This window comes from Mustela putorius, unplaced genomic scaffold (genome assembly GCF_011764305.1).
Source record: "Mustela putorius furo isolate JIRA1106 unplaced genomic scaffold, ASM1176430v1.1 tig00003893_pilon_pilon_pilon, whole genome shotgun sequence".
Taxonomy (NCBI): domain Eukaryota; kingdom Metazoa; phylum Chordata; class Mammalia; order Carnivora; family Mustelidae; genus Mustela; species Mustela putorius.
Genome location: NW_025422042.1, coordinates 99029 through 126340, shown reverse-complemented (window position 1 = coordinate 126340; position 27312 = coordinate 99029). Strand labels below are relative to the sequence as shown.

At 42.0% G+C, this 27312-nt stretch overlaps 1 protein-coding gene across 1 annotated transcript in view; it reads right to left on the bottom strand.

Moving 5' to 3' along the window:
• Window positions 1-11920: 11920 nt before the first annotated feature.
• The window catches only part of LOC123388184 (conserved oligomeric Golgi complex subunit 2-like), a 40795-nt gene continuing 25403 nt past the window's right edge, over window positions 11921-27312 (bottom strand). The window contains exons 4-5 of the mRNA XM_045067385.1: window positions 25832-25959; window positions 11921-12482 (exon numbers count right to left, since the gene is read on the bottom strand). Coding sequence (XP_044923320.1) covers window positions 12329-12482; window positions 25832-25959 — 282 coding nt within the window. The 3' untranslated portion in view covers window positions 11921-12328. The remainder of the gene's footprint in view (window positions 12483-25831; window positions 25960-27312) is intronic.

The window sequence follows — 27312 nt, the reverse complement described above, 5'->3', positions numbered from 1 at the left end:
AGCAAATTAGTATCAAAATAAATAAGCCCTTGGCATCATATCTCTGGAGCAGGGGTTGCTCTTAGCCAAGGCCCAGAGCAGTGACCTCCCCTCGCTAGTGCTATAGCCCCAAGGACTAGGTCCCTGCCACCAGAACTCAGTCTTACATGTTATGCTAATCAGATAAAACCAAAACAGGAAAGCTCTGACAGCTCTCACTGGCATGCCTCATCTCCCAATCCCTCGACGTCCAGGCAGTACCAGATGCCAGGGAGGGGTCTTGGTCCAACTTATGGGAGGGAAGGAAGTAGCCATGAGCAAGTACCTGCCTCTCTGTGCCTTTCTTTCATGAGCAGGTTGTAAGGAGGAGGAAGAGGAAGGGGAAGAGAGGTGAACTTCAAGGGGTGAAGGCCTCAGGTAGGCAGCTGGCTCCTGCCAGTAGGAAAGGGACAAAGGAGAAGGCAGTGAGTCTTGCAGGGAGGGTGGGGGGTAAGGGTTACAGCTTATGACGGAATCTGGACAGGAGTAATAGGGATACTAGTCATTTGAGTCCACCATTGGCAAGCTGGGCTGGGTTCGGGGCAGATAGGCCTCCCTGGGCAACGGCACATGAGAGAAGGTGGAATTCTTCTCTGAGGAGCAGGTGGAACTTTGGGTGTTGGGAAAGCATAGACAGTATTGTTCCAGGGCCAAGGAGAGGTCCGGGTACTCCTGGTTGGAGGTCAAGGCCACAGTATGATCCCGGTCTTCTACGAGCAGCTTGAACGTACCACATGCCAGCCACCCCTCATTATTGTATATAACTCTCTGGTGCACTTATTGGCTTATCCATCAAATGACTCCTTCAGCAGCTTGAAAACCACCTCCACAGGCACTCCAGGATATGGGAGGCTTCCAGAGTGAAGATTTTGCACAGGATCACCCGAAAAGACCAGAAGTCACTCTGGTCGATGTAGATCTGGTCAAACATGGCCTTAGGGACCATTCACTTCACAGGCAGTCCACTGTTGGTTGTCTTTTTATAGTAACTAATGTGGTGATATCTCTGGCAAGGCTGAAGTCTGAGATCTTCATCATGCTGTCCTTTGTCACCAGCACTTCCCTGGTGGCCAGGTCTTGGTTATGCACTTCTTGGAGGCAAGGTACTCCATGCCTCAGGCTACCTGATAGGCACAGGATACCAGGTCCTTGGAGGAGAGTTGCTCTGCTGCATTGTGGCTGATATTGTAACAGTACTCCAGGTCAGGAGGCCTCTGGGCCTGCAGGTACTCCTGTATGTTGTCTTTGGAAGCATATTCCATGAGAGTGTACAAAGAACCGTACTGTGTGCAGGACCCAGCAGGTTTATGGTGCACTTGTGCTGTCCAATCATCTTCATCATCTCCATTTCTGAGATTAGGTTTGACAGGCCTTTCTCTGCATCTGACTTCAACATCTTCACACACACTTTAGTCAAATGGTTGGATTTGTCTTTGTCCAGCCCAATGGCCTCCTCCAACACCACCTGCCCAAAGTAGGCCTGTCTTAGGGGTCTGCCTAAACTGCCTACAACCAGCCTGCCTCAAGGCAGTTATGAACTCTAGATTATCCTCAAAAATATTAAACCAGAAGCTAAAAATTGTCTTCACTAGGTCTCTGTCGCAGGTCTAATTTTCTTATCTTTCATCATTTATCTTTTTCCTAATTCTTATTTTCAGTATAGTTTATTTTGCTTCCAGGTGTTTCCCCTCGTTTCTGTATGCTGTTTCATAGGGAAGAATTATCCTGTCATAAAATTATTTCTTGAGCATTCATTATATCTCTCAGATAAAATGGGTTCTTTTATGGTATTGATTCATTTGAGTATTCTCAAAATGGGAAGAATTTTCAAAATGGTGTTTTCCTCAAGGTTCAGAGTATGTCTTAGCCTCATCTTTACTCTTTTTGAAATTCACTTTTCAAATTCTTGTCCCTCTTTTTATCTTTTTAAATTAAAATGTTTTATTTTTACTATTCTTTTATTTGAGTATAGTTGATATTCAGTGTTACATTGGTTTCAGGTTTTCAATATCTCCATACATTATTCTATGATCACTAAAAACATAGGTACTATCTGTCACGATATAACACTATTATAATATCATTGACTATATTCTCTACACTGTCCCTTATCTCTTTAAAATCTCTGATTTTTATGTTTTCTGTTATTCCAATTTTCGACCATCATTTTACTTGGTTACTTTAATAAAATATGCCTGATTACACACTCTTTGCTGAAAACCATAGCATTTGATTTATATTAGTCTTCTTCTTCTTCTTTTTTTTAAAATTAACATATAATGTATTATTAGCCCCAGGGGTACAGGTCTGTGAATCGCCAGGTTTACACACTTCACAGCACTCACCACAGCACATACCCTCCCCAATGTTCATAACCCCACCACCCTCTCCCTACCCTCCCCACCCCCCTGGCAACTCTCAGTTTGTTTTGTGAGATTAAGAGTCTCTTATGGTTTGTCTCCCTCCCGATCCCAACTTGATTCATTTACTCTTTTCCTGTTCCCCATATTGCACCTCCATTTCCTCATATCAGGGAGATCATATGATAGTGTCTTTCTCTGGTTGACTTATTTTGCTAAGCATAATACCCTCTAGTTCCATCCATGTCATCGCAAATGGCAAGATTTTATTTCTTTCGATGGTTGCATAGTATTCCATCATATATATATATATATATATATATATATATATATATATATAATTCATTTGTTGATGGACATCTAGGTTCTTTCCATCGTTTGGCTATTGTGGATATTGCTGCTATAAACATTTGGTGCACGTGCCCCTTTGGATCATATAGTAGTCTTCTTTACCTCTATCAGAACCCCAGGAAGCTTTATTTATTTATTTACTCACATAAACAGATGATCCAACACGAAGTTTTTTGATGTTCAAATGTATTATAATGTCTTACCTCTTAACACTATGCTTACTGCTCTCTTTCACTGTCTGACTAAATCCTCATCACCACTATGCCATTTAATCAGAAAGAACATTTGAACTCAGAGTTCTCTCCATATCAGGGAATGAAGACTCCACCCTTCTGTTTGTGCAGGTAAAATAAATGTTGATATTGTCTGTCCTGCACATACTCCATCCTGTTCACCAGAATATTCACCATCAAAATATATACAAAATAAAAACCATACCTCATCACTTCTATTACCACCCAGCATGCTAAAAACACCATCATATGTTCCTGAATTATTGACTTGATTGATAACCCCACTTCCACACATACTGCACTCCTTTCTCCCTGCAAATTTATTTTGGTACAGCAACTTAACCTAAAAATCAAGTCAGATTATTTTATTCTGCTGTCGAAAGTCTTTTGGTATCTTCCCCTTTCATATTAAATAAAAACTGAAGGCGTTTCAATGTACTAGAAGGTCATGCATCAATACGTTCTTCCTCTCTCCACCACTATGAACTCCTCATTGGCCTCCTTGCTTTTCCTCAAAAGTAACAGAGCAGCTGTTCACACAAAGTCTATATACTTACTTGCTCTGCCTAGAGCAATCTTTTCCTTTAATATGTGTATAACACCCTCCTTCACTTCATGGGACTTTGTGCAAATAACATCTCATAAATGAGATATAACCACCCAACACAAAATAAAATTAACTTCCTCCCAGCATTCTCCAATGGCTTTTACCTTTCTTGTATTTCTTTGTAACACTTATCACCATCAACCATCAATCATTATTCTATTACTGGTTTATTTTCTTATTGGAGACAGAGACAGAGAGAATTGGGAGGGGGCGCAGAGGAAGAAGAAAACACCCCACTGCCTAGAAAGCCTGCTGGGGAGTTACATCCCAGGACCCTGAGATCATGACCCAAGCCAAAGGCAGTCACTCAATGGACTGAGCCACCGAGGTGCCCCTCTATTATTGGTTTATTTCACTATTATATTTCAAAAGAATGTAAGCTCTTTGTGGTCAGGTATTTTATAGTTTTATTAATTGAAGTATTCTCAGAAAGGTAGCTGGCAGATTGTAAGGGCTCAATAAACTGTATTTTGTTGTTATTATTGGGCTCCTTTATGGGCTTTACCTCTTAACGCTAGAAGTCTATCCTTCAGATGTAAGCAATAAGAATAGAGCCCTGCTGCCTGTTCAAATGAGTAAGAAGCCTGTATTAAGTGGATATTTTAAAAGCTAAATGAATGGCTTAATAGTTGTATATAGGGGGAAAGGGAACATATTTTCCACGGTTTAGAAGTGGAGTTCTTTTATTGAGTTCTTGTACAAGCCGACACTACTGTACGATAATGGGCAGTTGTACATTCCAATTATACAAACACTTTGGTAATTTATATCCTTTTTTTGTAATTCATGACTGGATCATTTAATTCCTTAGGAGCATTATAGCATTTCAACTTTTCCTGTTCAATAAACTTACTGGGGTTGCTACCTTTTTTATTCAAATGGAGAAATAGTCATGATTTCATCTAAATAAAGTGTTATTGATTGTGTTGTTTTCTAGGAATGAGTCGCACATGCTAGTTTAAAAGTTTTGTTAAATTCCCAAGTCTGTCACCGATAAAAGCCTTTTGTAGATTAGTAACTTGATCAAAACAGAAAAGTTATGTAACACTCAATTGTTATACTATCTTAGTTTCCATCTTGCATTGTAATAACACCCATCTTAACTCTATTTAAGACAAGTCATCGCCAGATGGCTTTCTGGCATTGATTGCATGATATGAAATCTAATATAACTAAAAGATTTTGGTTTTAGTAGCATATAAATCAATTTAGAAAAATATATGTATTTGAATATAACGTAAAGTTTTAAATTATTTGGCAATAGTAAACTAAACTTTTTTTTTGTAAATTTTTATTTTCTAAAATTTCATTGAGCTCTTTTGCAATAAGAAACAAGTTACAAAAAATTAAGGTTTATTTACCCCAATTCAAAATTATTAGGTATATAATCATAGAGGTTGAAGTATTTAAAATATTGAACCCAAAACATTTTATTAGGTAAATTCGTGAATGCTGAGCATTCACTGTTAAAATATACTAATACTATGGATAGACTGGTAGAAGCCTAAAATCAAATATTTATTAAATATATATATCCATATCTTTTCATGGCGTGGTAATTCATTTCTCTAGCATTAAATAATATTCCATTGTTTGCATGTACTACACTTTATTTCACCATTCAGGTATGGAAGGATATCTTGGTTGCTTCCAAGCTTTTGTCAGTTATGAATAAAACTACTATAGACATCTTTGTTGGTATAGATTTCAACTTCTTTGGATAGATACCAAGAACTGCTACTGCTGAATCATCTGGCAAGATAATGTTTAGTTTTGTAAGAAACTGCCAAGTTGTTTTCCATTCTTTATTCTCAATAGACATGGAAGAACATTCTTGTTGCTCCACATCCTCACCAACATTTCGTGTTCTGTTGTCAGTGTTCTGGATTCTGGGTATGCACTGGTGTCTCTTTTTTGTTTTAATTTGCATTTTCCTGATGACATATGATGTGAAGCATGTTTTTATATGCTTATTTGCCATCTGTAATATTTTCTTTTGTGAGGTATCTGCCAAGGTCTTTGGCTCATTTTTAATCAGGTTTCTCCCCCATTGTTGAGTTTTAAGGGGTCTTTGTGTATTTTTGATTAACAGTCCTTTGCCAGATGTGTATTATGCAAATGTTTTCTCATAGTCTATGCTTTGCCTTTTCATTCTCTTGGCATTGTGTTTCACAGAGTAGACATTTTTAAATTCAGTGCTTGTGCTTTTGTAGCTAAAGTTATTTCCAAAACCAAGGTAATTAAATTTTCTTCTATATTACCTTCTACATGTTTCATGTTTAGGTTTATAATCCAATCTGAGTTAATTTTTGTGAAGAGTGTATGATATCTGCTTGGATTTATTTTATTTTATTATTTTATTTTATTTTTATTTTATATTTTTACATTTAGCTTCACCATTACTCCAGAACCATTTGTTTAAAAGATTGTATTTTGCTCTCTTGTATTGCTTTTGCTTTTATATTAAATATAAAATATAATTGATAATATATATTCCGTTCCTTTAATCTAGTCTTTCTGTGGTATTACAATATCTTGCTTACAATTATCGTTATGGTATACTTTTTTTTAAAGATTTTATTTAATAATTTGGCAGAGAGAGAGATCACAAATAGGCAGAGAGACAGACAGAGAGAGAGATGAGGAGAAGCAGGCTCGATTCTGAGCAGAGAGCCCTATGCGGGACTCGTTCCCAGACCCCTGGGATCATGACCTGAGCCGAAGGCAGAGGCTTAACCCACTCAGCCACCCAGGCACCCCATCATTATGGTAAACTTTGAAGTCAGTCCTCAGTCTCTGTTCTCCTTCAACACTATGTTGACTATTGTGAGTCTTTGCCTCTCCATATAAACTTTAAAATAAGTTTGTTAATAGTAAAAAAAAAAAAAAGAACTTGCTGGAATGCATTAATTGTATAGATAAACTTGGAAACCAGTGACCTCTTGAGCTTAGAAGGAGATAGACCATGGACATCAGTTGTTACAGTGGTGCCTCTGGCAGAACCTATTGCAAATCCCTAGGGAAAATGAGACCTCAAGGATCTGAGAGAATGTCTAAGAAGTACTTGATACATCCCTTGGGTATGGTTTATTGAAGTGTCCACCTGTCTGAAAGCTGGGGAATCAAGATAAGGGAGGGAAAATTAGTTATGATAGTTATGGGAGCGGACACTGTGCCAGCTGCGGAGGTCTGTGAGAATTTGGGGGAAGGATCAAGAACCACAGAAAATGAAATAGGGGGACGCCTGGGTGGCTCAGTTGGTTAAGCAGCTGCCTTTGGCTCAGGCCATGATCCCAGCGTCCTGGGATCAAGTCCCACATCGGGCTCCTTGCTCGGCAGGGAGCCTGCTTCTCCCTCTGTCTCTGCCTGCCACTCTGTCTGCCTGTGCTCGCTCTCGCTCCCTCTCTCTCTCTGACAAATAAATAAAACCTTAAAAAAAAAGATTCTCTTCAAAAAAAGAAAATCAAATAGGTAAATGGCTTCTTCTGAGTGACTTAGATAATTAATACTTCTTGAAATAATTTTAGTGCAGCCAGACCCCTGCAAAGCAGCACAAACAACTCTGATGAGTGCTGCAATCTACCACTTCTTCCTAGGGCTTCAATCAATTGCTTTCAACAAGTGAACATTGAGATATTTAGAGCAACGAAAAAAAATAAATATTGGAAGTTCGCATTTTTTTTTAAGATTTTATTTATTTATTTGACAGAGACACAATGAGATAGGAAATACAAGCAGGGGGAGTGAGAGAGGGAGAAGCAGGTTTTTCCTCTGAGAAGGGAGCCCGACACGGGGCTGGATTCTCAGGCCCCTGGGATCATGACCTGAGCCGAAGGGCAGATGCTTAGCAATTGAGCTACCCAGGCTCCCCTGGAAGTTAGCTTTTTATATTCTTGGAAAATGGGATTTTGTACATTTATGTACTTTTTCTGTCCCCTTGTGGATATTTTCCCTCTTGAAACACACCCAACCCCTGCTCCACAGTTGTCCAGTAAAATAAAGGGATCTGAGTGCCATCCCCAAAGTTCACTTGCGTTTAAAGGAGAAACAATCCTGGGAAGCTGTTTTACACAAAAGAGTAGATTGCTCAGTTGTAGAAACTCAGGTATTATAAGAAAAAGGGAGAGATATTCCTTACTAGAAGGGGGACCTGCTCAGCGTTTCTAAATTCACATTGGTAGATTGTTGAACTGTTGTAGGCTGAGTGTTAAAATCACATCTTTCCCTCCGTTTTCTTACAGAGACAATGATGGTTCTTCCAAGATTGTCTGTGAAAGGCTAGGCACCTGCAAAACCACACATTTGACCTGAGCCATCACCCAAGTAGAATGTAATCCGCTCTCAGATCATAGGAGAAAAAAGAGTGAGAGAGAGAATCCCAAGAAGAAACACTCACGTCAGGAGTTTCATCAAATTTAGTGCACGTCTCACCATTTATCTTCATTTGTGGTAATTTTTTAAATAAACACTAATGTCGAATTGCCCTGCGTTACAACGAGCAACTCAGTTCTCAGAAAACCACGAGTCTCCAACGTTTGTTCTAATTACTAAAGCAGAAGAGCGGACAGAGTTTAGAAAATTTTCAACAAGGCTTAAACAAGAGAGATTTTCCACTTTTTTCTAATCAGGTCAACAAAGATACCACTTTCCCTACAACCTTGTAGGCAGTTGGTATTTTTCAGAGATATCATTTGGTTCTTTATAGAAGGCTTAAAGTTGGAGGTCCATAAAAACGATAATCAACTTTTATGTGTGCCTTCTATAGGCCAGAAACTGTGCTAAATGAACAGTATCTAATTTCATCCTCCTAATAAGCCCTGTGAAGTCAATACTACTGACTATTCTCACTCCAAGGGGGAGCAAAGCAGATGCTTCGAGAGTTGAACTCAGTTTTCCAAGTTCATACAGCTCGTATATGATGGAATCAGGACTTGAGCTCAGTCTAATGCCAGGTTGGACCCTCAGTGGCAGCTACTGTAGTTTTTTTGACCGTCACCTGCTTCCCTCCCCCACCCCCATCCCCATCTCATTCCCATTTAGGGATAATCAGCCATACCTAAATGACAGTGGCCAGGCAGGAAGGGTGGCTACTGGGTTTAATTATTTATATCCAGGGGGAAGAGTCGCCTCGCCCCATACATTCTGCTTCAGCTCTTGCCCTGCCAGGGGAGTAGCCATCCTTCAAACCATCAGTGTTAATTGCTGGTGAGGGATGAATTAGGCGGCAGGGGTCACACACAGTTTACTAGTCATGCATATTTCTTTCAGAATACCTAAGTACCATTCCCTTGGAGATGAGAAGAAATGATGGGAGGGATGTTAAAAGGGACTCCCAGAAATATTTCTGGACCAGTCATGATCACTAGCCCTTAGGATACTCTTGGAGTCATTTTACTGGTTCTTGAAATGAGTGCACTTGCCCTAGGATGGCTTGGCCCCTCCCAGTAATCAGAAGCTCCCAGGATGGGTCAAAGATTACTTTATTTGCTATAATTCTGCAAGTTGAATGTATCTCTCAGCCATTTCCTGTGAATGCTATTATGGGGCAGGCACAGGGGGATGACTATGGGACAGAAACATATCAGGTGAGAGGGATCCTATGCTTTTGTATGAAGCAGAAGCCCATTCTCCTTGGTGATGGGAGTTTCCCTTCTGCTCTGACTCCTGCCCAGCCGGGATCAGTGGGGAGCCTCCTCCTTTGTGCGATAGGTCTCTTTCTTTCTAAATCCTCTTTTTTTGGGCCAAAAAGCAAGACTACCCTTCTTTTCATCTTTCAGCTTTTTCATCCTGGCCAACGACACTCAAACACCCTCGCCCCTAATTTGGGCAGCTAGACTATGCCAAGAGGCCACATACTGGGTATATTACCTCAGGCCCAGTGTTTGGACTTCACTGAACCTTAATTGTAACATCTGAGAAGGGTTGGGGAGGCGGATGTTGTGAGGATTCATTAAGACAATGTTAAATTTTTATCACGGAGTCAAGGAAGATCTCTTGTTAGGAATGTGTTCAATCTTACCAGGATAGAGGACAAAATAGCATTTTACATATATTTTTTTTAATAAAGTATTTCTTTTTTAAAAATTATTTATTTGACAGAGAGACAGAGCAGGAATACAAGCAGGGGGAGTGGGAGAGGGAGAAGAAGGCTTCCTGCTGAGCAGGGAGCCCAATGTGGGCCTCCATCCCAAGACCCTAAGATCATGATCTGAGTGGAAAAAAGACGCTTTAAGCACTGAGCCACCCAGGTTCCCTGCAAAACAGCATTTTTTTAAAAGATTTTATTTATTAATTTAACAGACAGAGATCACAAGTAGGCAGAGAAGCAGGCAGAGAGAGAGGGAGAAGCAGGCTCCCCGCTGAGCAGGGAGCCCGATGCGGGGCTCCATCCCAGGAACCCTGGGATCATGACCTGAGCCGAAGGCAGAGGCTTTAACCCACCGAGCCACCCAGGCACCCCGGAAAACAGCCTTTTAAACAATATTTTTATTTTTATTTTATACATATATATGTAAACATAGAATTGAATGTATACATATAAATATAATTTGTAAACACATTTGACATACATTTATGTTTATCCTAGGATGCAACACTGCCCTCCTGAGCAGCGCAAGAGGGTGGGTTTTTACAGAGAATCACCAAACAGCTTGACCCAACTGAAGGGCCAGCCTTGCACTGCTGCTTAAGAGAAAGCCTTGAGTTGGGAAAGGTTTGACAAATACTGAGAAAAACCAGTCAATTAATGTTAAAAACACTACCCAACCACAGTATGAACCATTTAGACATATGGCTTTAATTTTGACTTTAGTCTCCAAAGCCTAGGGTTCCCTGGGGAAAGGGGGCAGAGGGAGAGACAGGACCAGCTTCTCTGTGGGCCAGGTTTCTGGGGTTGCTCCCAGCCCTGCCCCCAGAGGGAATGCCCCCACCCAGAGCTTTGCTCCCAGAAGGGCCCCTCCCCCAGAAAGCCCCTTCCCAAAGGGCCCTGCCCTTTGGCCACACCCTCAGAGGTCCCATTATCCACCCCCAACCCCCTCACACCCCCCTACCCCGCCAAGCACCGCCCTCAGAAGGGTTCTATGGTGAAGTCAGTGTGCTTCTCTCTCACTGTCTAGGAATTACTCAGTTTTATTTTTTACTTTGTGTTTTTTGAGCGAAGTGGGTGGTGTAAGGACCTATTTTATATTTTTATATTTTAGCCAGAGGCTTCCATTGAGGTTACACAATAACCTTGTTGTTTAACGCTTAAGCTGTCCCTGCTCCCCTTCTCCCAGGGGACTTACTTAAAAACAAGTCCCGGAAATCAACCTCAGGTAACAAAGCCCAAATACAAGGGTGGGTCAGGCCAGGTAAGACATCTGATCAGTGGAGGGTTGCATACTGTCTCCCTAGCTACCAAGGAGTATGGGTCCCACCCTTTGTGAGTCTTTTGGGTGCCAATCCTAACCAAGGTGATAGGCTAGGTCAAATATCTACTAAAAGGTAAGTTGTAATTCAATTGGTCACCTAGCATCACTGTGCAGCTTTCTCTCTGTGTTACAATTTCATTGGCCACCTGTGCATGACCAGGCCCAACCACATGGCCTATGTCCTTAAAAGCTAGTCCGTAAAGGAGAGAGGGGTTGACTTCTCTGTAAGAAAAGCGGCCCTGGCTGGTCAGTTTGATTCTTGATGCTTGGTGCGAAATAAAGCTTTGTTTGACCTTCGCTTTGTATCAGTCTCGCTCTTTTAATCATGGACCCATTATTGGGGCATAACAGGTGGGACAGTGGAGCACGTACATAGCGGAGGGGACAGCCCACTGTGGGTATCCACCATTCCTTGCCTCCTCATTTGCATGTACTGCTTGCCCTGCCCGGTGAGCACAGCATGGAAATGGACACCTCGTGAGTGGTGGTCAACGAGACTCGCTGACCACGTGACGTCTATGACCCAGTCAACCGGAGCTCGCCTTCCCTACAGACCAGAGATTGCTCTGAGCACCAGCAGGAGGCGGTGGCCTCTTGTGAGCAGCCCAGAACCCTGTCTTGTCCTTTCTCACTCATGTCAACTCCCTGTGTTAGCCAAGCCTTGGAAGTGGTGACTTAGGAGGGAAAGGAAAGAAAGGCAGCCCCCGGCTCCTGATCCTGTCAAGTTCCTTACTCATCAGGAAGCCGAGGGAGGCAGGGTCGGTGGAACATGTGTGAGTCCCCAGGTGAGGTAAAGATGGCAGAACTGGTCTTGTGCAGGATTTCCACGGTTCTGATAAGAAGAGGGCACATGGGTGTGCCCCAGCTGTGGAATCCCTGCGTGAATTATTTAACACTGACATTGCACCCTGCAAAGATGAATGGCAAGAATCATGCCCATAATCACATTTTAAAATTTTTATTTGCTTGGAATGACATTAAATGCAAATAGAAAACAGCAGCCATGCCCCTTCAGAAGACAGACCATGGAGGAAATGAGCTTTCTATTTTAGTACCTTTAACAAACACTTCCTCCCTGTTTTTTCCCAAAGGGCCCTATATCTTCATTTTGCATGGGGCTTGTAAATTATGTAGCCAGCCCTGGGGACAGCTGTGCAGTGTCTCAATGACCCAGTGCAGGGAATGGCAGGAGCCTCCCTCCTTGATACAGTAGTATTACACAAGCCCCTGAAGCTGAAACAGAACTTCAGGATAAAGTCTGGGGGGGAGGTCCTCAAATTTCTGAGTCATGGGCTGTCATAAACAAAATATCAACAGCCGGGTGGCTTAGGCAACATGCAATTTATTTTCTCATGGTTCTGGGCGCTGGAAGTCCAAGATCAAGGTGGCAGTAGGGTTCGATTCTTCAAACGTCTCTCCTTGGCTTGCAGATAGCTGTGTTCTCCACTCTGTCTTCAAACGATTGTCCTTCAGTCTGTACTGTCTGTGTCCTAATCTCTTCTTCCTGTAAGCACAACAGTCCTGTTGGCTTGATGCCCACCCCCAGTGAGCTCGTTTTCCCTTTATCACCTCTTTAAAAATCCTGTCTCTGAATACTGCCACATTCTGAGACGCTGGGTGTTAGGACGTCAATGTAGGAATCTGGGGGCATCCAACTAAGCCCATAACAATAGTCAAAACTGTATCCGAAACTGAAATTTAGACACATTTTAAAAAAGTGTATATAAATAGTATATATATATATATATATATATATATATATAATTTTTCTGGTAGGCCTGAGATGGTTGGTAGGCTGAGATGTATTTGTAACCTTTGAGGGAAACATCCTTTGGAATGATCAAAGAGAGCTTCTATGTAATTCCATACATCCACAATTAAACCCCAGAGCTTTCTAATTTGGAATTTGGCTGTTTTGTGCTTGGTGGCAACCAAAACCAGCCTAGGGCTTTTCTTTTGTTTTGACAGAAAAGTAGGAGGCAGAGGACTTGAGCATTTAGACATCTTGCTGCTCTTTGGTTTAATCATACTCTACTGAGTTGCCCGAAACTAATTAAGCTCTTGGCTCTGTAGAGGAGAGATGATGTTCATTACATGTCATTGGCCACATTGTTCCTTTTTTTAATTGTTGTTAACATTTGTGTTATTTTTCAGTATAAGAGGCAAGCTTTATCTTAGTTTGGGCTGATGTAACAAGAGCACCATAAACTAGGTGCTTTAAAGACATACTTATTTCTCTCAGTTCTGGAAGCTGGGAAGTCTATGATCAAAACCCTGGAAGATTCCGTGTCTGTTCAAGTGCCCACTTCCTGGGTCACAGATGACCATCTTCTCCCTATAACCTCCAAGGTGGAGGAGGCGAGGGATCTCTGTGGGGTCTCTCTTATGGAGACACTAATCTCGCCCATGAGGACTCCACCCTCATGACCTAAACATCTCCCAAGGACCCCATCTCCTAGTTATGTCCCTTTGGACATTGAGTTTTCAACTTAAGAATCCTGGAGGGATACACTGTCCACAGTGAGCTTCGTCAAACATCTTTTATGTTCAAGGCACTGTTTTTTGGCAAAATTAATCATTTCCTACACATCCTTTGAAGCAAGAGTATTTCTGCACTTTGTCTTCCTTTAGAACCTTTCTCTAGAGAGGATCCTAAAAAGTTCAGAAAAGACGCAGAAGAAACCTGCTGGTTAGCTCGTTTTTCACAGTAGAGCAGAATTCATTTTGAAGTAGGTTAATCTTAGAAATCCAGGCGAAGACACTTCACTTGAAAATCATCTCAAATGATCAGTTTTGTTAGTATGAGTAATAGTAACTATAAGATCAATAGAACAACTTTTTGTTCTACTGTGGGCCTACTGTGTGCTGGGTACCTCGGAGCACCTGAGTCGAACCATCTCGTGATCCTTTCAACAGCCCACTGAGGGTCACACTGTCTTCTCCTCCACGTTATGGATGAGCCTTAAGTCTGGGCCAGAAATGACACAACTTTCCCAAAGCCATATTGCTACTGAGGGGCCAGCTGGGCTCTACGCCCACTCTGGTGCCAGAGCCTGTGATTGCAAACGTGGGCTGCACTAGCTGTTCAGAACAAAGGACTGTTCATGGAGGTGACACAGCTAACCCGTGAGACCCACCACCCTTTTCCCTAAGATCATCCCGGTACAGCCTGCAGTGATGGCCCAAGTTAAGCATTCGAACTTGGTGCTGCAGAGGGCGTGTTTTAGGGACAAGATTGGTGTTAAGGGGTTCTAATGAAGCCCAGAGGGAATGGAAGGAAACAGGACTTGGGGAAATATCTGGGTCCCTGGAGCAGTGATCTCCTTTTATTACTGTGCACCTCTCTTTCACAAAAATAAATAAATACGTAAATACATACATACATACATACAAAAATATTTGCGTACATACCACCAATTTAAGCAAATTTTTGATAAATTATAGACTCTACTACTCTAAATTATTATGCACATTATAAATGACATGCAAAAGCTAAATAGTTAAATGGATGACATGAAATATGAATAAAACTTATAATATTTTCTTCCAGCCCCTTACTGGACTATTTCTCAAACTCCCTTTGGAGAAGACTTTTTAAATATTTGTTTATTTATTTATTGAGAGAGAGAGAGAGACAGCATGTGTGTGCACATGTGAGTAGGGGGGTGGGGCAAAGGGAAAAGGAGAGAAGCAGACTCCCCATTGAGCACAGAGGCCTCACTAGGGCTCAATCCCATGACCCTGAGATCATGACTTGAGCCAAAATTTTGAGTCAGACATTTAATCAACTGAGACACCCAGGTGCCCTGGAGTAGACTTTTTAAGAAAGAGATAGGACACTTGGAATTATAGCAATAATTCCTAGAATTAATCTTTAAAAGTGGGAAGATAGAAATGTTTTTTTTAATTTTTTAAAAGATTTTCTTTTTTTATTCATAAGAGATGGGAGGCAGAGGCAGAAGCAGGCTTCTCGCAGAGCAGGAAGTCTAGAGTGGGACTTGATCCCAGGACCTGGGATCATGACCTAGCTGGAGATAGACGCTGGAGATATTGATAAACCAAACTTTAGGGAAAAATACTGAACTTTACTGGGAAGATGAAGCAGAACAACAGCATATGGCAGCAACATGAGTTTTAGATAGCTGTTGGTCACCCAGAAGGCTTAAGGTGGAGAGAAAAACAAAAGGCTGTAGTGACCCAAAATTGTCCAAGTTGTGTAATTTGACCCAGGAACTTCTGGGTGACATAAAGCTTTGTTTATTTATTTTGTGGACAGAGCCATGTGGGGAAAGAGCGAGGGGGAATGAGAATTCCATACAAACATGTGAGTGGCTCTTCTCCCATCTCCAGGGGGGAAGGAAGAGATTGGGTTTACTCCAGTAAGCATGGTGATGAGTTGGTGAGGTAGGTTGACTAGATGTCTGGACACCTGAAAAAGCCAGCTAAGGCTGGCTTCCTGGCCATCTTGTCAGTGACTTATTGAAACCTTGTCATGTGCAAGACTTTCTTTTAACAGGTTGCCAGGTGAATCAGACTACCGGCCGCCATGTGTCATTGCTCAGGTGGTCCATGACACAATGTCCTGCAACTAAGGGGATGCACTTAGCATTATAGACATCGTTCTGTCTTTGTTATTTTGAAATTTAGAAAATATCTTATTAATTTGTTCACTCCAAAGAGGCAATTTATTGCTTACTATGACAGTCTTTTGGTAGAGGACACAAAACTGCTTTCTTTGTTATGAAAATCAATGTGTTACACCAATTTTCTGAAAGATGGAAATAAAGTGCCTCCTTCCAGCTGGGTCAGGACACAAGTGTACCCTATGTATTGGTTTTTCAATAGAGTCCATTTACAGAATGTACATGTCTCTCAATACAGAAGACATTTGCTCACATTTATGTGTAGAACATTCCCGAACCTGGTCCAGGTTGCGGATGAAACCGTCACTCTGACTGGCAAGGCATAACGAAGAAGAGTTTTCCTGTAAACAATATGTGGTCATGGAAGGAATCAGCACTGCAATTCGTGGCTGATTCCAAAAGCTCTAAGAGGTGGTAGATGCACAGGCAAAGTGGTGACTTTTGCAGAGGAAGCAGGCTGGGGAGAGATAGCAAAACAGAAGTTTGAGAGGGCCCTAAAATCTCCTCCTGTGGGATCATTGGCCATTGAGCTTGAGAAAGGCTATGGGGAAAACTTGAAAGAGCATCAGATCAAACCCTTGGCCACTGGAGGTTGAAACTGACATGAGCAGCACTATCTCTATTCTTGACCCAAGGCCACAGGATGACAAGCTTTGCTTTTTCAATGTGGTCTCATGTCTCTATACTGCCCTATAAAGAAATTAATACAAATAAATTGGGAGCTCCCCTTGGCCATTTCCTAAGTTTTGTCCACTCCGAAGTGAGTATCACTTTGGTGAGTGCGTTGCAGGAAATGGCCTTAATGATCAATGGCAGAATCCACTCCAGAGTGACATAAAAAGCAATCTGCACCTTCTTCCTGATTTGTCTGTAATAAAACTTGCTTTCCTCAGGTCCCAGCATTCGAGGCAGATAAATATGTTCCCTTTTGTTGGCTCTTACTCATACTTCAGCAAGATTTTCTATGTGCTTTCCTTGGCTGGCTGGGAAACTGGACCACAATTTATGGCATCTTAGGGGACAGGCATGTAGAATTCCAGTGGGATCCCAGAACAGAACCTAATTGGAGATTAGAGACCATTGCGGTGAGAAGCTTTTCTTTGAGATCGAAAGAGGTGCATGTTATGCAAAGATTAGCAAGTGTAAGTTCACACTGTCTATTGAAAATTTATAGACTCATTATGGTCACGAAGGCTGGAAGATAAGTAGATTTTGGGAAAGATGCAGGTAAATTCAGGGAGGTGGCAAATTACCCCAGGGAAAGTAGAATGGCTAAAGAGTATGGCCCAAGCTTTTTAAAAAGATTTTATTCACTTATTTGACACACAGAGAGCCAGAAAGCACAAGTGGGGGGAATGGCAGAGGGAGAAGGAAAAAGCAGGCTTTCCGCTGAGCAGGGAGGCAAATGTGTGGGACTCGATCCCAGGACCCTGGGATCATGACCTAAGCTGAAGGCAGACACTTAACCGACTGAGCCACCTAGGCGCCCCCTGGCTCCAATTTCCAAATATGGTGTATGAGATACCTTTGGTGGGAAGGAATGAAGATCAGCAACTGTCCTTGATTCTGCTTCTCAGGAAGGCATTGTGATGTGGTGCCCAGGACTTTGGAGACAGACACACGCTTGGTGCCCTCCGGCTCTGCCGCAAAATCAACACCTTCCAGAGGGCAGCTGCAGGCACCGGGTGGCGTCACACAGGGTCAAACCCGGGAGGCACTCAGCCACGTACCCATTCCACCATCCTGCTGGGTTTGGAAGAGCGCGATCAAAGTCCCTGCTGCCGAAGGACCATCCAGAGTGACATGTCCCATGGGGCATGCCGGCATTCCTTTACCCCTTCAGGTTATTGGCAGCAAGGCTGGAAATTTTTTTAATTGCCTGGGAAAATGATAGCAAATGGCTCCAAAAAGGAGTTTCAAAACGCAGACTTCATACTATGTTTTGAGTACATTTCATTCATTTGGCAGGTACTGACAGGGTGCTTAAGTGCCAGGTGCTGCTGCATTAGAAACGGACTTGAGGAGTTAACAGGAGGGGGCTCCAGCCCTCAACCAGCACAAAGTCGATCAATGGATGCATGTGACAGACAGAGCACTGTGACGGGGAGTACTAGGTGCTCTCATAAGAAGGGTGTGCTAGGAGTTAAGGGAACACTCGGGGGGAGCCAGCACCAACACTCGGGGAGAGCTGTGGGAAATATGATGGATGCAGATGGCTCCAGGGGAAACCAGAGAACTGCTCAGATCCCTGCTTCTTAACAGCTCCAAGTGCCCACAGCTTCAGAGTGGGGGCTGGGCGAGCAGGGAGCTGGGGTGGGCGCAGCGATGCCTGATTTCTGACCTCCAGCCCCTGCGCTGTTTCACCTGTCCCTTGAGGAGTACAATGACATAGGATGTCACCAACGGAGGATCTACCCCTGCATCCTGGTACTGGAAAAGCACGCGAGGGCTGCGGAGCTGAAAGAGTTGGTAGTTCCAGTAATGTGTGCAGGGTTTTAAAAAACTATATACGGGAAAATATCCGGTCTTATTTGCATGTGTTTGTATCATGCACCATTTTTAACTGCAATCCTCCTTTTACCTTCTTCCCTGTTGTTAAGACTCTCCTCTCCTCACCGCTGCCTTTGTCCCTATAATACCTGTTGACAGCCTGGTGCTCATCCATGAGCTCATTCGACTCCATCCACACACGCATGGGGCTCTGTCACTGTTTGACAAATATGGGCTCATTTTATCTACCTCTTGATCTAGTGCTTCCCGGTTAAGAATCCCTCCTGCATAACGTCCTTCTGTTTTTATCTTCATTTTTATAAATAATGGCTGCTCACCTTTTATCAGGTGCCTTTATTTTTTATCAAATGCATTTATTGCTATGGTCTTAAGAGTTTTTTCACAGTTAATTTAGTGATGAGGTAAATCTTATTGATTTTCTGGTCTTGAGCTCCCTTTATTTTCCTGGAATGAATCCAAGTTGGTCTCAGGATATAGTCCTTTGATAGATGCCTGACTTCTGTTATTTGCTAACATTAGTTCAGTTTCTGTTAACTAATCTGTCCTAAGCCAGATTTGTTAATAGCTTCCCCGTTCCTCTCTCTCAGGTTTGGGTATTAAAATTGAGCTCAGCGTCATCAAGTGAATTGACTTATTATTGTTTAATTGCCTGTTGTCATTTAACAGTAGAATGACAGTTATCCAGCTGCAAATCTGTCTGATCTTGGAACTCATCTGAATTTTCCATTCTTGAATCATTTGGATGATTTTGTTTTCCTAGGAAATCATCGTTTCTTCTAGGTTATCAAATTGATTAGTATAAAGTGCGTTGCAGTTTAGTGATTCTTTTATATTATGCATTTGCTTTTATATCTCTGTTACCAACCCTTATCTGTTTTGCAACTCTCTCTCTCTCTCTGTCCCCTCCTCCCTGAAACCCCCCTTTCCCCATCCCCCTTCCCTCTCTCCCCACACCTCCTCCCACACCCCATCTTCCCCCTCTCTTATCCTAAATAGGGCATGTGAAGTTTTTTTTATTATTTCATTAGTCTTTCATAAAAACAACTTTGAGTTTATTTGCCCCTCATATTTTTTATTAGTTAAAAAATTTATCTTTATTATAATTACTTCCTTTCTTTTGATTGAGCTGCCCTTTTCTGATGGGTTTAAATGAGTAGTTTCTTTTATTCAAAAAAATGTTTGAAATTGATGACATTTGACACTAAAGTCTCCTTAGATAACTTCTGGTGTCTTCTGTAAGTTTTGGTATGAAATAATTTCCTTTCCATTGCTTTCAAGATTTTCTTCAGTCGTCTTATGATTTCTTCTTTGACTGAAGACTGTATTTCTTCACTTGTATGTAGTTTCAATTTTTTGTTACCAGGTTATCTAATTCTGATTCTACTGGATTGTGATCAAAGAACTGTTCTTTAAATCTTTAATTTGGAAGGCTTGTAAAGGTTTCCTTTGTTGCCTAGTATGCAATTCATCTTTACAAATATGGCTTTCCTTAGGTGTAAGAAAGAAATGTTTTCCGAGGGAAATAAGGATGTCTATTTTCTTTTTTTTTTAAAGATTTTATTTATTTATTTGACAGACAGAGATCACAAGTAGGCAGAGAGGCAGGCAGAGAGTGAGAGAGAGGAGGAAGCAGGCTCCCCGCGGAGCAGAGAGCCCGATGTGGGGCTCAATCCTAGGACCCTGGGATCATGACCTGAGCCAAAGGCAGAGGCTTTAACCCACTGAGCCACCCAGGCGCCCCAGGATGTCTATTTTCTGTGTGTCCTTGTTTTTTCCCTCTCCTTCTAGTAGATACTCCCATTTGAAAAGCTAAAATTTTACCTTGTTATTGCATTTTTAGAGTCTTTAGGTATTATGTTGTTAGATGTATACCTGCTTATACCTTTTACATCTTCTTTCCAAACTCTGCCTTTAAAAATGTCCCTCTTCATCTTAGTACCTATAACTTTAGACCCAACTTGTCTGCGATGAATTTTGCCATTCCGGCTTTCTCTTTTGCATGGTATCTCCTCACCTGATACATTCTCAATCCCTTTTGCATTTTAAGTATGTTTCTTGAACAGCGTGGATCTGTAACCCCCTGATAGGTGCTTTAATAGAAAAAGTCAGTCTGTACACATTTAAATTAATGATAAACAGTCATGATTTTATTCCTTCCATCTTATTTTGTTTGTTTTTATTTTCCCCATTTTTGATGTTTTTAATCAAGTTCATTCTTTTTCTACTTGATAAATATAGAAGTTCTTTGCATTTTTTGATGACAGCTTAATTGAGATATAATTCACAGGCCATACCACTCACCATCTAATGTGGACAATTTAATGGCTTTCACTATAGTTAACTATACTATACTGAACTACCTACACATTTTCATCATCCTCAAAAGAAAACTTTAGCCATCACCACCAGTCTTAGGCAACCGCTAATCTACTTTCGGTCTCTGTAGATTTAGCTATTCTGGAAATTCCATATAAATCAAATTATGCAGTATGTGGTCTTCTGTGACTGACTTCTCTCAATCAGCAGAATGTTTTCAAGGCTCCTCTGTGTCGTGGCACATATCAAAATTCTATTCCTTTTCAAAGCTGAATAATATTCCACTGGCTGGATGGATCACATTTTATTTATCTGTTCATCAGTTGATGAACATCTGGGTTGTTCTCACCTTTTCACTATTACGAATAAACCCTAAACCTTCATGCACAAGTTTTGGTGTGAGCATAGTTTTTTTCTTGGCTCTATACACAGGAGTGATATTGGTGTGTCATATGGCAACTCTGTGTTCTGCATTTTGAGGAGCTACTAAACCATTTCTAATGTGGCTGCGCTATTTTCCAAGCCCAACAGCAATTTACAGGTTCCAGCTCTTCACATCCTTCCAACACCTGCTTTTGGGTTTTTTGATAGTAGCCATCCACGAGGGTGGGAGGTGTTATCTCACCATGGTTTTGATTTGCATTTCCCGAATGATTAGTGATGTTGAGCATATTTTCACGTGCTTATTGTCCCATATATTTTATATATACCTTATATGTATCTTTAAATATATATATTTCATATTTTATTTATATTTAAATACATATTTAAGAATGTAAATATATTTACATAAATGTTTATATAAATATATGATAATGTAAAATATATTTATATATACATTTATATATTAATGTATACATTTGAATATTGGAGAAATGTATATTCAAGTTCTTTGCTCATATTTTTTTAAAGATTTTATTTATTTATTTGAGAGAGATCACAAGCAGGCAGAGAGGCAGGCAGAGAGAAAGAAGCAGGCTCCCTGCTGAGCAGAGAGCCTGAGGCGGGGATCGATCCCAGGACTCCGAGTTCATGACCTGAGCCGAAGGCAGCAGCTTAACCCGCTGAGCCACCCAGGCGCCCCTCTTTGCTCATTTCTTAACTTGGTTGTCTTTTTATTTGAGTTGTAAGAATTCTTCACACAGTCTGAAGGCATGTTCCTTATATATGACCTGCAAATATTTTCTTCCATTTAGTGGCTTGTCTTTTGACTTTGTCAATGGGGTCCTTGGAAGCACAAAACTGGGATATTTTGGTTGAGTCCCATTTATTTGTTTATTATTTTTTTTAAGTTGCTTGACTTTGGTGTTTGGTTGAGGAGCCGTTGTTAGATTCAAGACCACTAACATTTACCTTTGTGTTTTCTTCTGAAAACTTTATCATTTTACTTTATTTTTATTTTTTAAAAGATTTTATTTATTTGAGAATGAGACAATGAGAGAGAGCATGAGTGAGGAGAAGGTCAGAGGGAGAAGCAGACTCCCCGTGGAGCTTGGAGCCTGATGCAGGACTCGATCCGGGAACTCCGGGATCATGACCTGAGGAGAAGGCAGCCGTCCAACCAACTGAGCTACCCAGGCATCTCGAACTTTATCATTTTAATGCTTACATTTATGTCTTTGATGCATTTTGGGTTATTTTCTCTGTATGGTGTGAGGCAGGACTCCTGTTTCATTATTTGCATGTGGCTGCTTGGGAGTAAAATACTGTTCTTACCCCCATTGAATTGTTTGGCACCCTTGTCAAACATTAGTTGACTGTAATTTATTTTCCTTTTTTTTTCACGTGCCATGTATATTATATTTCTAGGAAAAAGGAATCCCAGGATTTTCCCTCCTGCCTGGATTCTTCCTTCTTCATGGTGCATGATGCCAGAAGAATTTTTCCATGCAGTGAAACCAAACTGAGGGGATGGAAATATTCTGTCACTTTTCTAGATCTTTCAGTTATACAAGTCTAGGGCTGGTCATGCCACACTTGTTTAACTTGCCCGTGAGGTTCACAGCAGTTTTCCCAGCTCTGTGGTCATCAATAATTTCAAATTTGCCAATGTACTCATGCTTCATCATCACAGTGAGGAAACGGGACGATGACTTTGGTGCAGGGCCTCCTAAGAACCTGGCCTTCGCCCCCCCTTTCAGCAGTGTTAATGTTCTTGAGGAGATCTGTGGGACATTTGTTCACACTGTTACTGTGGCACGGAAAGATGGCAGAAAATGCTTTTTTCCCTTTTATTAATATTTGGTCTTGTTCTCCTTCCCTTTCTCATAACCGAATGCGTATTTCCCCTCCGTCATTTGAAAACTGCATACTGTTCTCCAGCTGTTTTCCCCAGACGAGACCTTGTGTATCAAGAATCCTTATTTCACGGTTATTATACACAATCTTAAAGATTTATGACTGTCCTCTTATTTTACACATGCATACACACGAAGCACTAAATACGGACTTTATCTGAATGGCTAAATGTTGGCCAAGACAGAAGCCAGTTGTATGGGGAACTTCTAGGATAAAGATATAGTCTGAAGTTTTTTTTCTTTAAAAAAAACCTTCATGGGGCACCTGGGTGGCTCAGTGGGCTAAAGCCTCTTGCCTTCAGCCCAGGTCATGATCCCAGGGTCCTGGGATCGAGTCCCACGTCGGGCTCTCTGCTCAGCGGGGAGCCTGCTTCCTCCTCTCTCTCTCTCTGCCTGCCTCTCTGCCTACTTGTGATCTCTCTGTCAAATTAATAGGTAAAATCTTTAAAAAAAAAAAAAAAAGCCCTTCATGGGGCGCCTTTGTGGCTCAGTGGGCTAAAGCCTCTTGCATTCAGCCCAGGTCATGATCCCAGGGTCCTGGGATCAAGCCCCGCATCGGATTCTCTGTTCAGTGGGGAGCCTGCTTCGTCCTCTCTCTGCTTGCCTCTCTGCCTACTTGTGATCTCTGTCTTTTAAATAAATAAAATCTTAAAAAAAAAGGCCTTCATATTTTATTAAAAATTTTAGGTGTCCGAATTCAAAAGGTTAACAATATGGTACAATAATAATAATAATATCATTTAATAATAATAATAATATAATAATAATTTCTCCTGCATAGTCACTGCTGCACACTAGTAAAATGAGATGTTTCTTTTCTTTTCTTTTTTAAAGATTTTATTTATTTTATTTATTTGACAGACAGAGATCACAAGTAGGCAGAGAGGCAGGGAGAGAGAGAAGGAGGGAAGTGGGCTCCCCGCTGAGCAAAGAGCCCGACGTGGGGCTCGATCCCAGCCAAAGGCAGAAGCTTAACCCACCCAGGCGCCCCGAGATGTTTATTTTCATTTGGGATTATGGAGGGGCAAGGTGTTTTTGGCTCTCCTGCTGAAGGAGGGACTCAGTCAGTATTGTCTCCACCTTTTTCCCTAATAGTAGCTCTGAAGATGAAGATGTCCCTCCATCTCCCAGACATGAGGGTTTGACGAGGACATGGGATGGTATAAGCTCATTGACATAGTCTCATGAACTAAGCCCTGGTTTATTGGTCAAAGTCGTTCTCCAATTTAAAAATTGTATAGGGTTATACCTGGTCATGGAATTTTTTTTTGTTCCTGGGTTTTTAAAGGTGGCAGAGTTGACTTTCTGATTTTTTTTTTAAGATTTTATTTATTTATTTGACAGAGAGAGATCACAAGTAGACAGAGAGGCAGGCAGAGAGAGAGAGAGGGAAGCAGGCTCCCTGCTGAGCAGAGAGCCCGATGCGGGCCTCGATCCCAGGACCCTGAGATCATGACCTGAGCCGAAGGCAGCGGCTTAACCCACTGAGCCACCCAGGCGCCCATGACTTTCTGATTTTAATTCATCTTCACTAGATGAAGAATTCACAAATAGGACTTTTTCTTGAAATAACCATAGCCTGGGGGCGCTTGGGTGGCTCAGTTCATGATCTCAGGGTCCTGGGATCGAGTCCCACATTGGGCTCCCTGCTCAGTGGGGAGCTTGCTATACTCTTTGCCTCCCCCTCTGCTTATGCTTTCTCTAATAAGTAAATAAATAAATAACCTAAAAAAAAAGAAGTTGTATTTGACTGGAGCTTCATGTGGAGTGACAGATCAACAGAAAGACAAAGGGATATGAGACAGGAAGCAATGAAGGAAAACACAGAGGCACACAGTATAGACTGATGTTCCTCAGCTTATGACGGCCTCGGCTTCTAATAAACCCATTGTTCAGCTGGAAATCTCTTTAGTTGAAAATGCATGGAAAACTCCTAAGCGACTGAACATCAGAGCTTAGCCCCGCCTAACTTAAATGTGTTGAGAAACTTACAGTATTGCACAATTGGGCAAAATCCTCTAACACAAAGCCTATTTCACAATAAAATGTCTGGTATCTCATGTAACTTACTGAACAGTGCACTGAAAGCCAGAACAGGACGGTTCAAGTGTGTTGGTTGCTGACCCTCGTGATCACGTGGTTTGCCTGGGGGCTGTGCTCGCTGCCCCTGCCCAGCATTACAAAAGAGGACCCTACTGTAGATCGCCAGCCTGGGAAAAGATCCAAACTAAATGCATATCACTTCTGCACTATTATAAATGTCAAAAAACCATAAACTGAACCAAGGTGAAGTCAGGGATCTTCTGTACCAGGTGTGTTAGGGAAGGTCAAGCGCTCCTGTCTGGCCAGGAACCATAGTGGTATGGGGGAAAGTTCCACAGTTAAAAAGTTCTACAGCGGAGAACCACTAGGACTCTAGCACCAAGGGTCACAGGTTGCGCAGGAAGACTGGATGCTCCTCTGTGGGCGATGAGAAGCCACGAGCGACTCAGGAAGGCTGCAGAGCTCTGGGCAGGTGGGACAGCTGAAGGCTGCAATGAAGAGGGACAGGTGGAGCTGGGAGACCAGGTGGGGAGAGCCCGCTACCCTCGAACAAAAGGCGACAAAGGTCTGGACTGGGATGACGGAGATGGTGGAAGGTAATGGGATATTCATGAAACAGAACTGGAAAGCCATGGAAATGAAATAAGAGAGGGAGGGAAAACCGAACATGACTTTAATTGCCATCAGTATAAAACGTGTTGAATTAAAATGAATTGGTATTTCTAGACCGATGATGACATCACAATAATGGAAGGAAACCAATTCTGATTTTGAACCTGGTTAAGGAGAAAGTATAGACAAGAGAAAAGCAGAGGCTCTGGAGTCACACAAATGTCACCGTTGAGATTCGTCCCCACTCTTCATTCCCTTCCCTGTAAACCCAGGCAAGCGACACCTGCCTCACAGCACTGGTAACAAATAGGGAAGAGCACACGTTCCCACGTTCCCGGGTCAGACAGGACAGCCAGGGATCAGCGGCACATGAGGAGGTGACAGGTGGTCACTAAACTGAGCTCAGGTGCATACACAGCATTTTACGTCACCTTGAGATGGCTCCTCCTGTGACCTCTCGAAGAAGGCGGCAGTGGTGAGGAACGAACTCCAGGAGCTTATTAGCATACATGATCTTCAGGCCGTCCGGATGAGACTCAACGATCTGCTCTACAATCACCTAGCAGAAGGAAGAGCGTTTTATTTTATTTGTTTTTTTGTTTGTTTGTGTTTTTGTTTGTTTTTAAAGCACCTAAAAGAGAAGTATGAACTATACACTACAGAGAAAAGAATCGAGTAAACCTTACAAATGCACTTCGTCCTTCCTCCTCCCCACTCAGTATGCTTTCTAAACAGGAGGTAAGTAACAACGGCATGAAAATCTGGGTCCCGGGATTTGGGAATCCTGCTCCAACCCTGGGGGACACAGAGGCTGAGGGACAGAGACTGGCCTGAAGCTAAAACATCACACACACTCATCTGCTTCCCTTCTGAGCTTAAAAGCAAAAACTGTATCTGCAGACAACAGCTCTGTACCATCTTCACCCTGGCCTTATCCTCTACCGTCTCCAGAACAGGAAAGGGCTGAGATGGAAAGTGATGGAAGAAAACACATCTTATTTTGCTTTAGTATTTTATTTTTTTTTGGTGAGGCTGAGTTGCAGGAGGTGAATGACAAGCATACAAACTTAAAATACAAACGTGGCCACAGTTCACTTAACGACACGGAAACGTAAAGTACTTCCCTAATTTAGCATATTAGATTCAGTTCAATGAAAAGGGCATAAATTAAACAACTAAAATATTTTCACTTAGTGACAAGGAATAATGTAATCTTTTTCACCCCCACAGAGAGAGCTATGAACTATAATAGGATACATACAAAGAACTGACAGATCATTTACTTTTAGTAGTCTTAATGAAGCTGAGAAGATTACTGAAATTAATCCTTCAATTTCACTTCTATCACTGGGATACTGTCTCGTTTTAAAACTGGAAGCCTTTCATCCTGAAGTCATGGTGGGTAGCTTTATACTTACCGGACAGAAAGAACACTCACACTGGCAGGTGACTGGAAGAAAGCCCTCAAACGCTGAGACTGGCTTCATGACTTCTGTCAGCCTGAACTAGATGAAACCAATGCTCTCTACGTTGGAAGCTGCTGATTGCTGGCGGTCTCACATGGTGCAGCCCATACTCTGGCCGCTCAGAGGCAGGATACACTGACTCCCTGTATTTAACTGTATCCTTATAGGTCAAGAACACTGGGTAACCAAGTTCCGGACTTAAGGTACTACCCCACTAACTCGCCCTTCAAAGCCCTTTATCTTTGAATATTCCCTCCCTCCCACCTTCCTAGCCTGGCAAACTCCCCCATGGTCTTCAAGACTTAAGCCACATCAATTCTGCGAAGACGCCTCCCCTCACAGACTTTCCCTGCGCACAGAGATGTCTTCCAGCTCCTCCAGTGGGCACGGGCGCCTTGGTGGGGTCACGCTTTTTGGCAACTTCATTAACGTATAACTTATGGAAG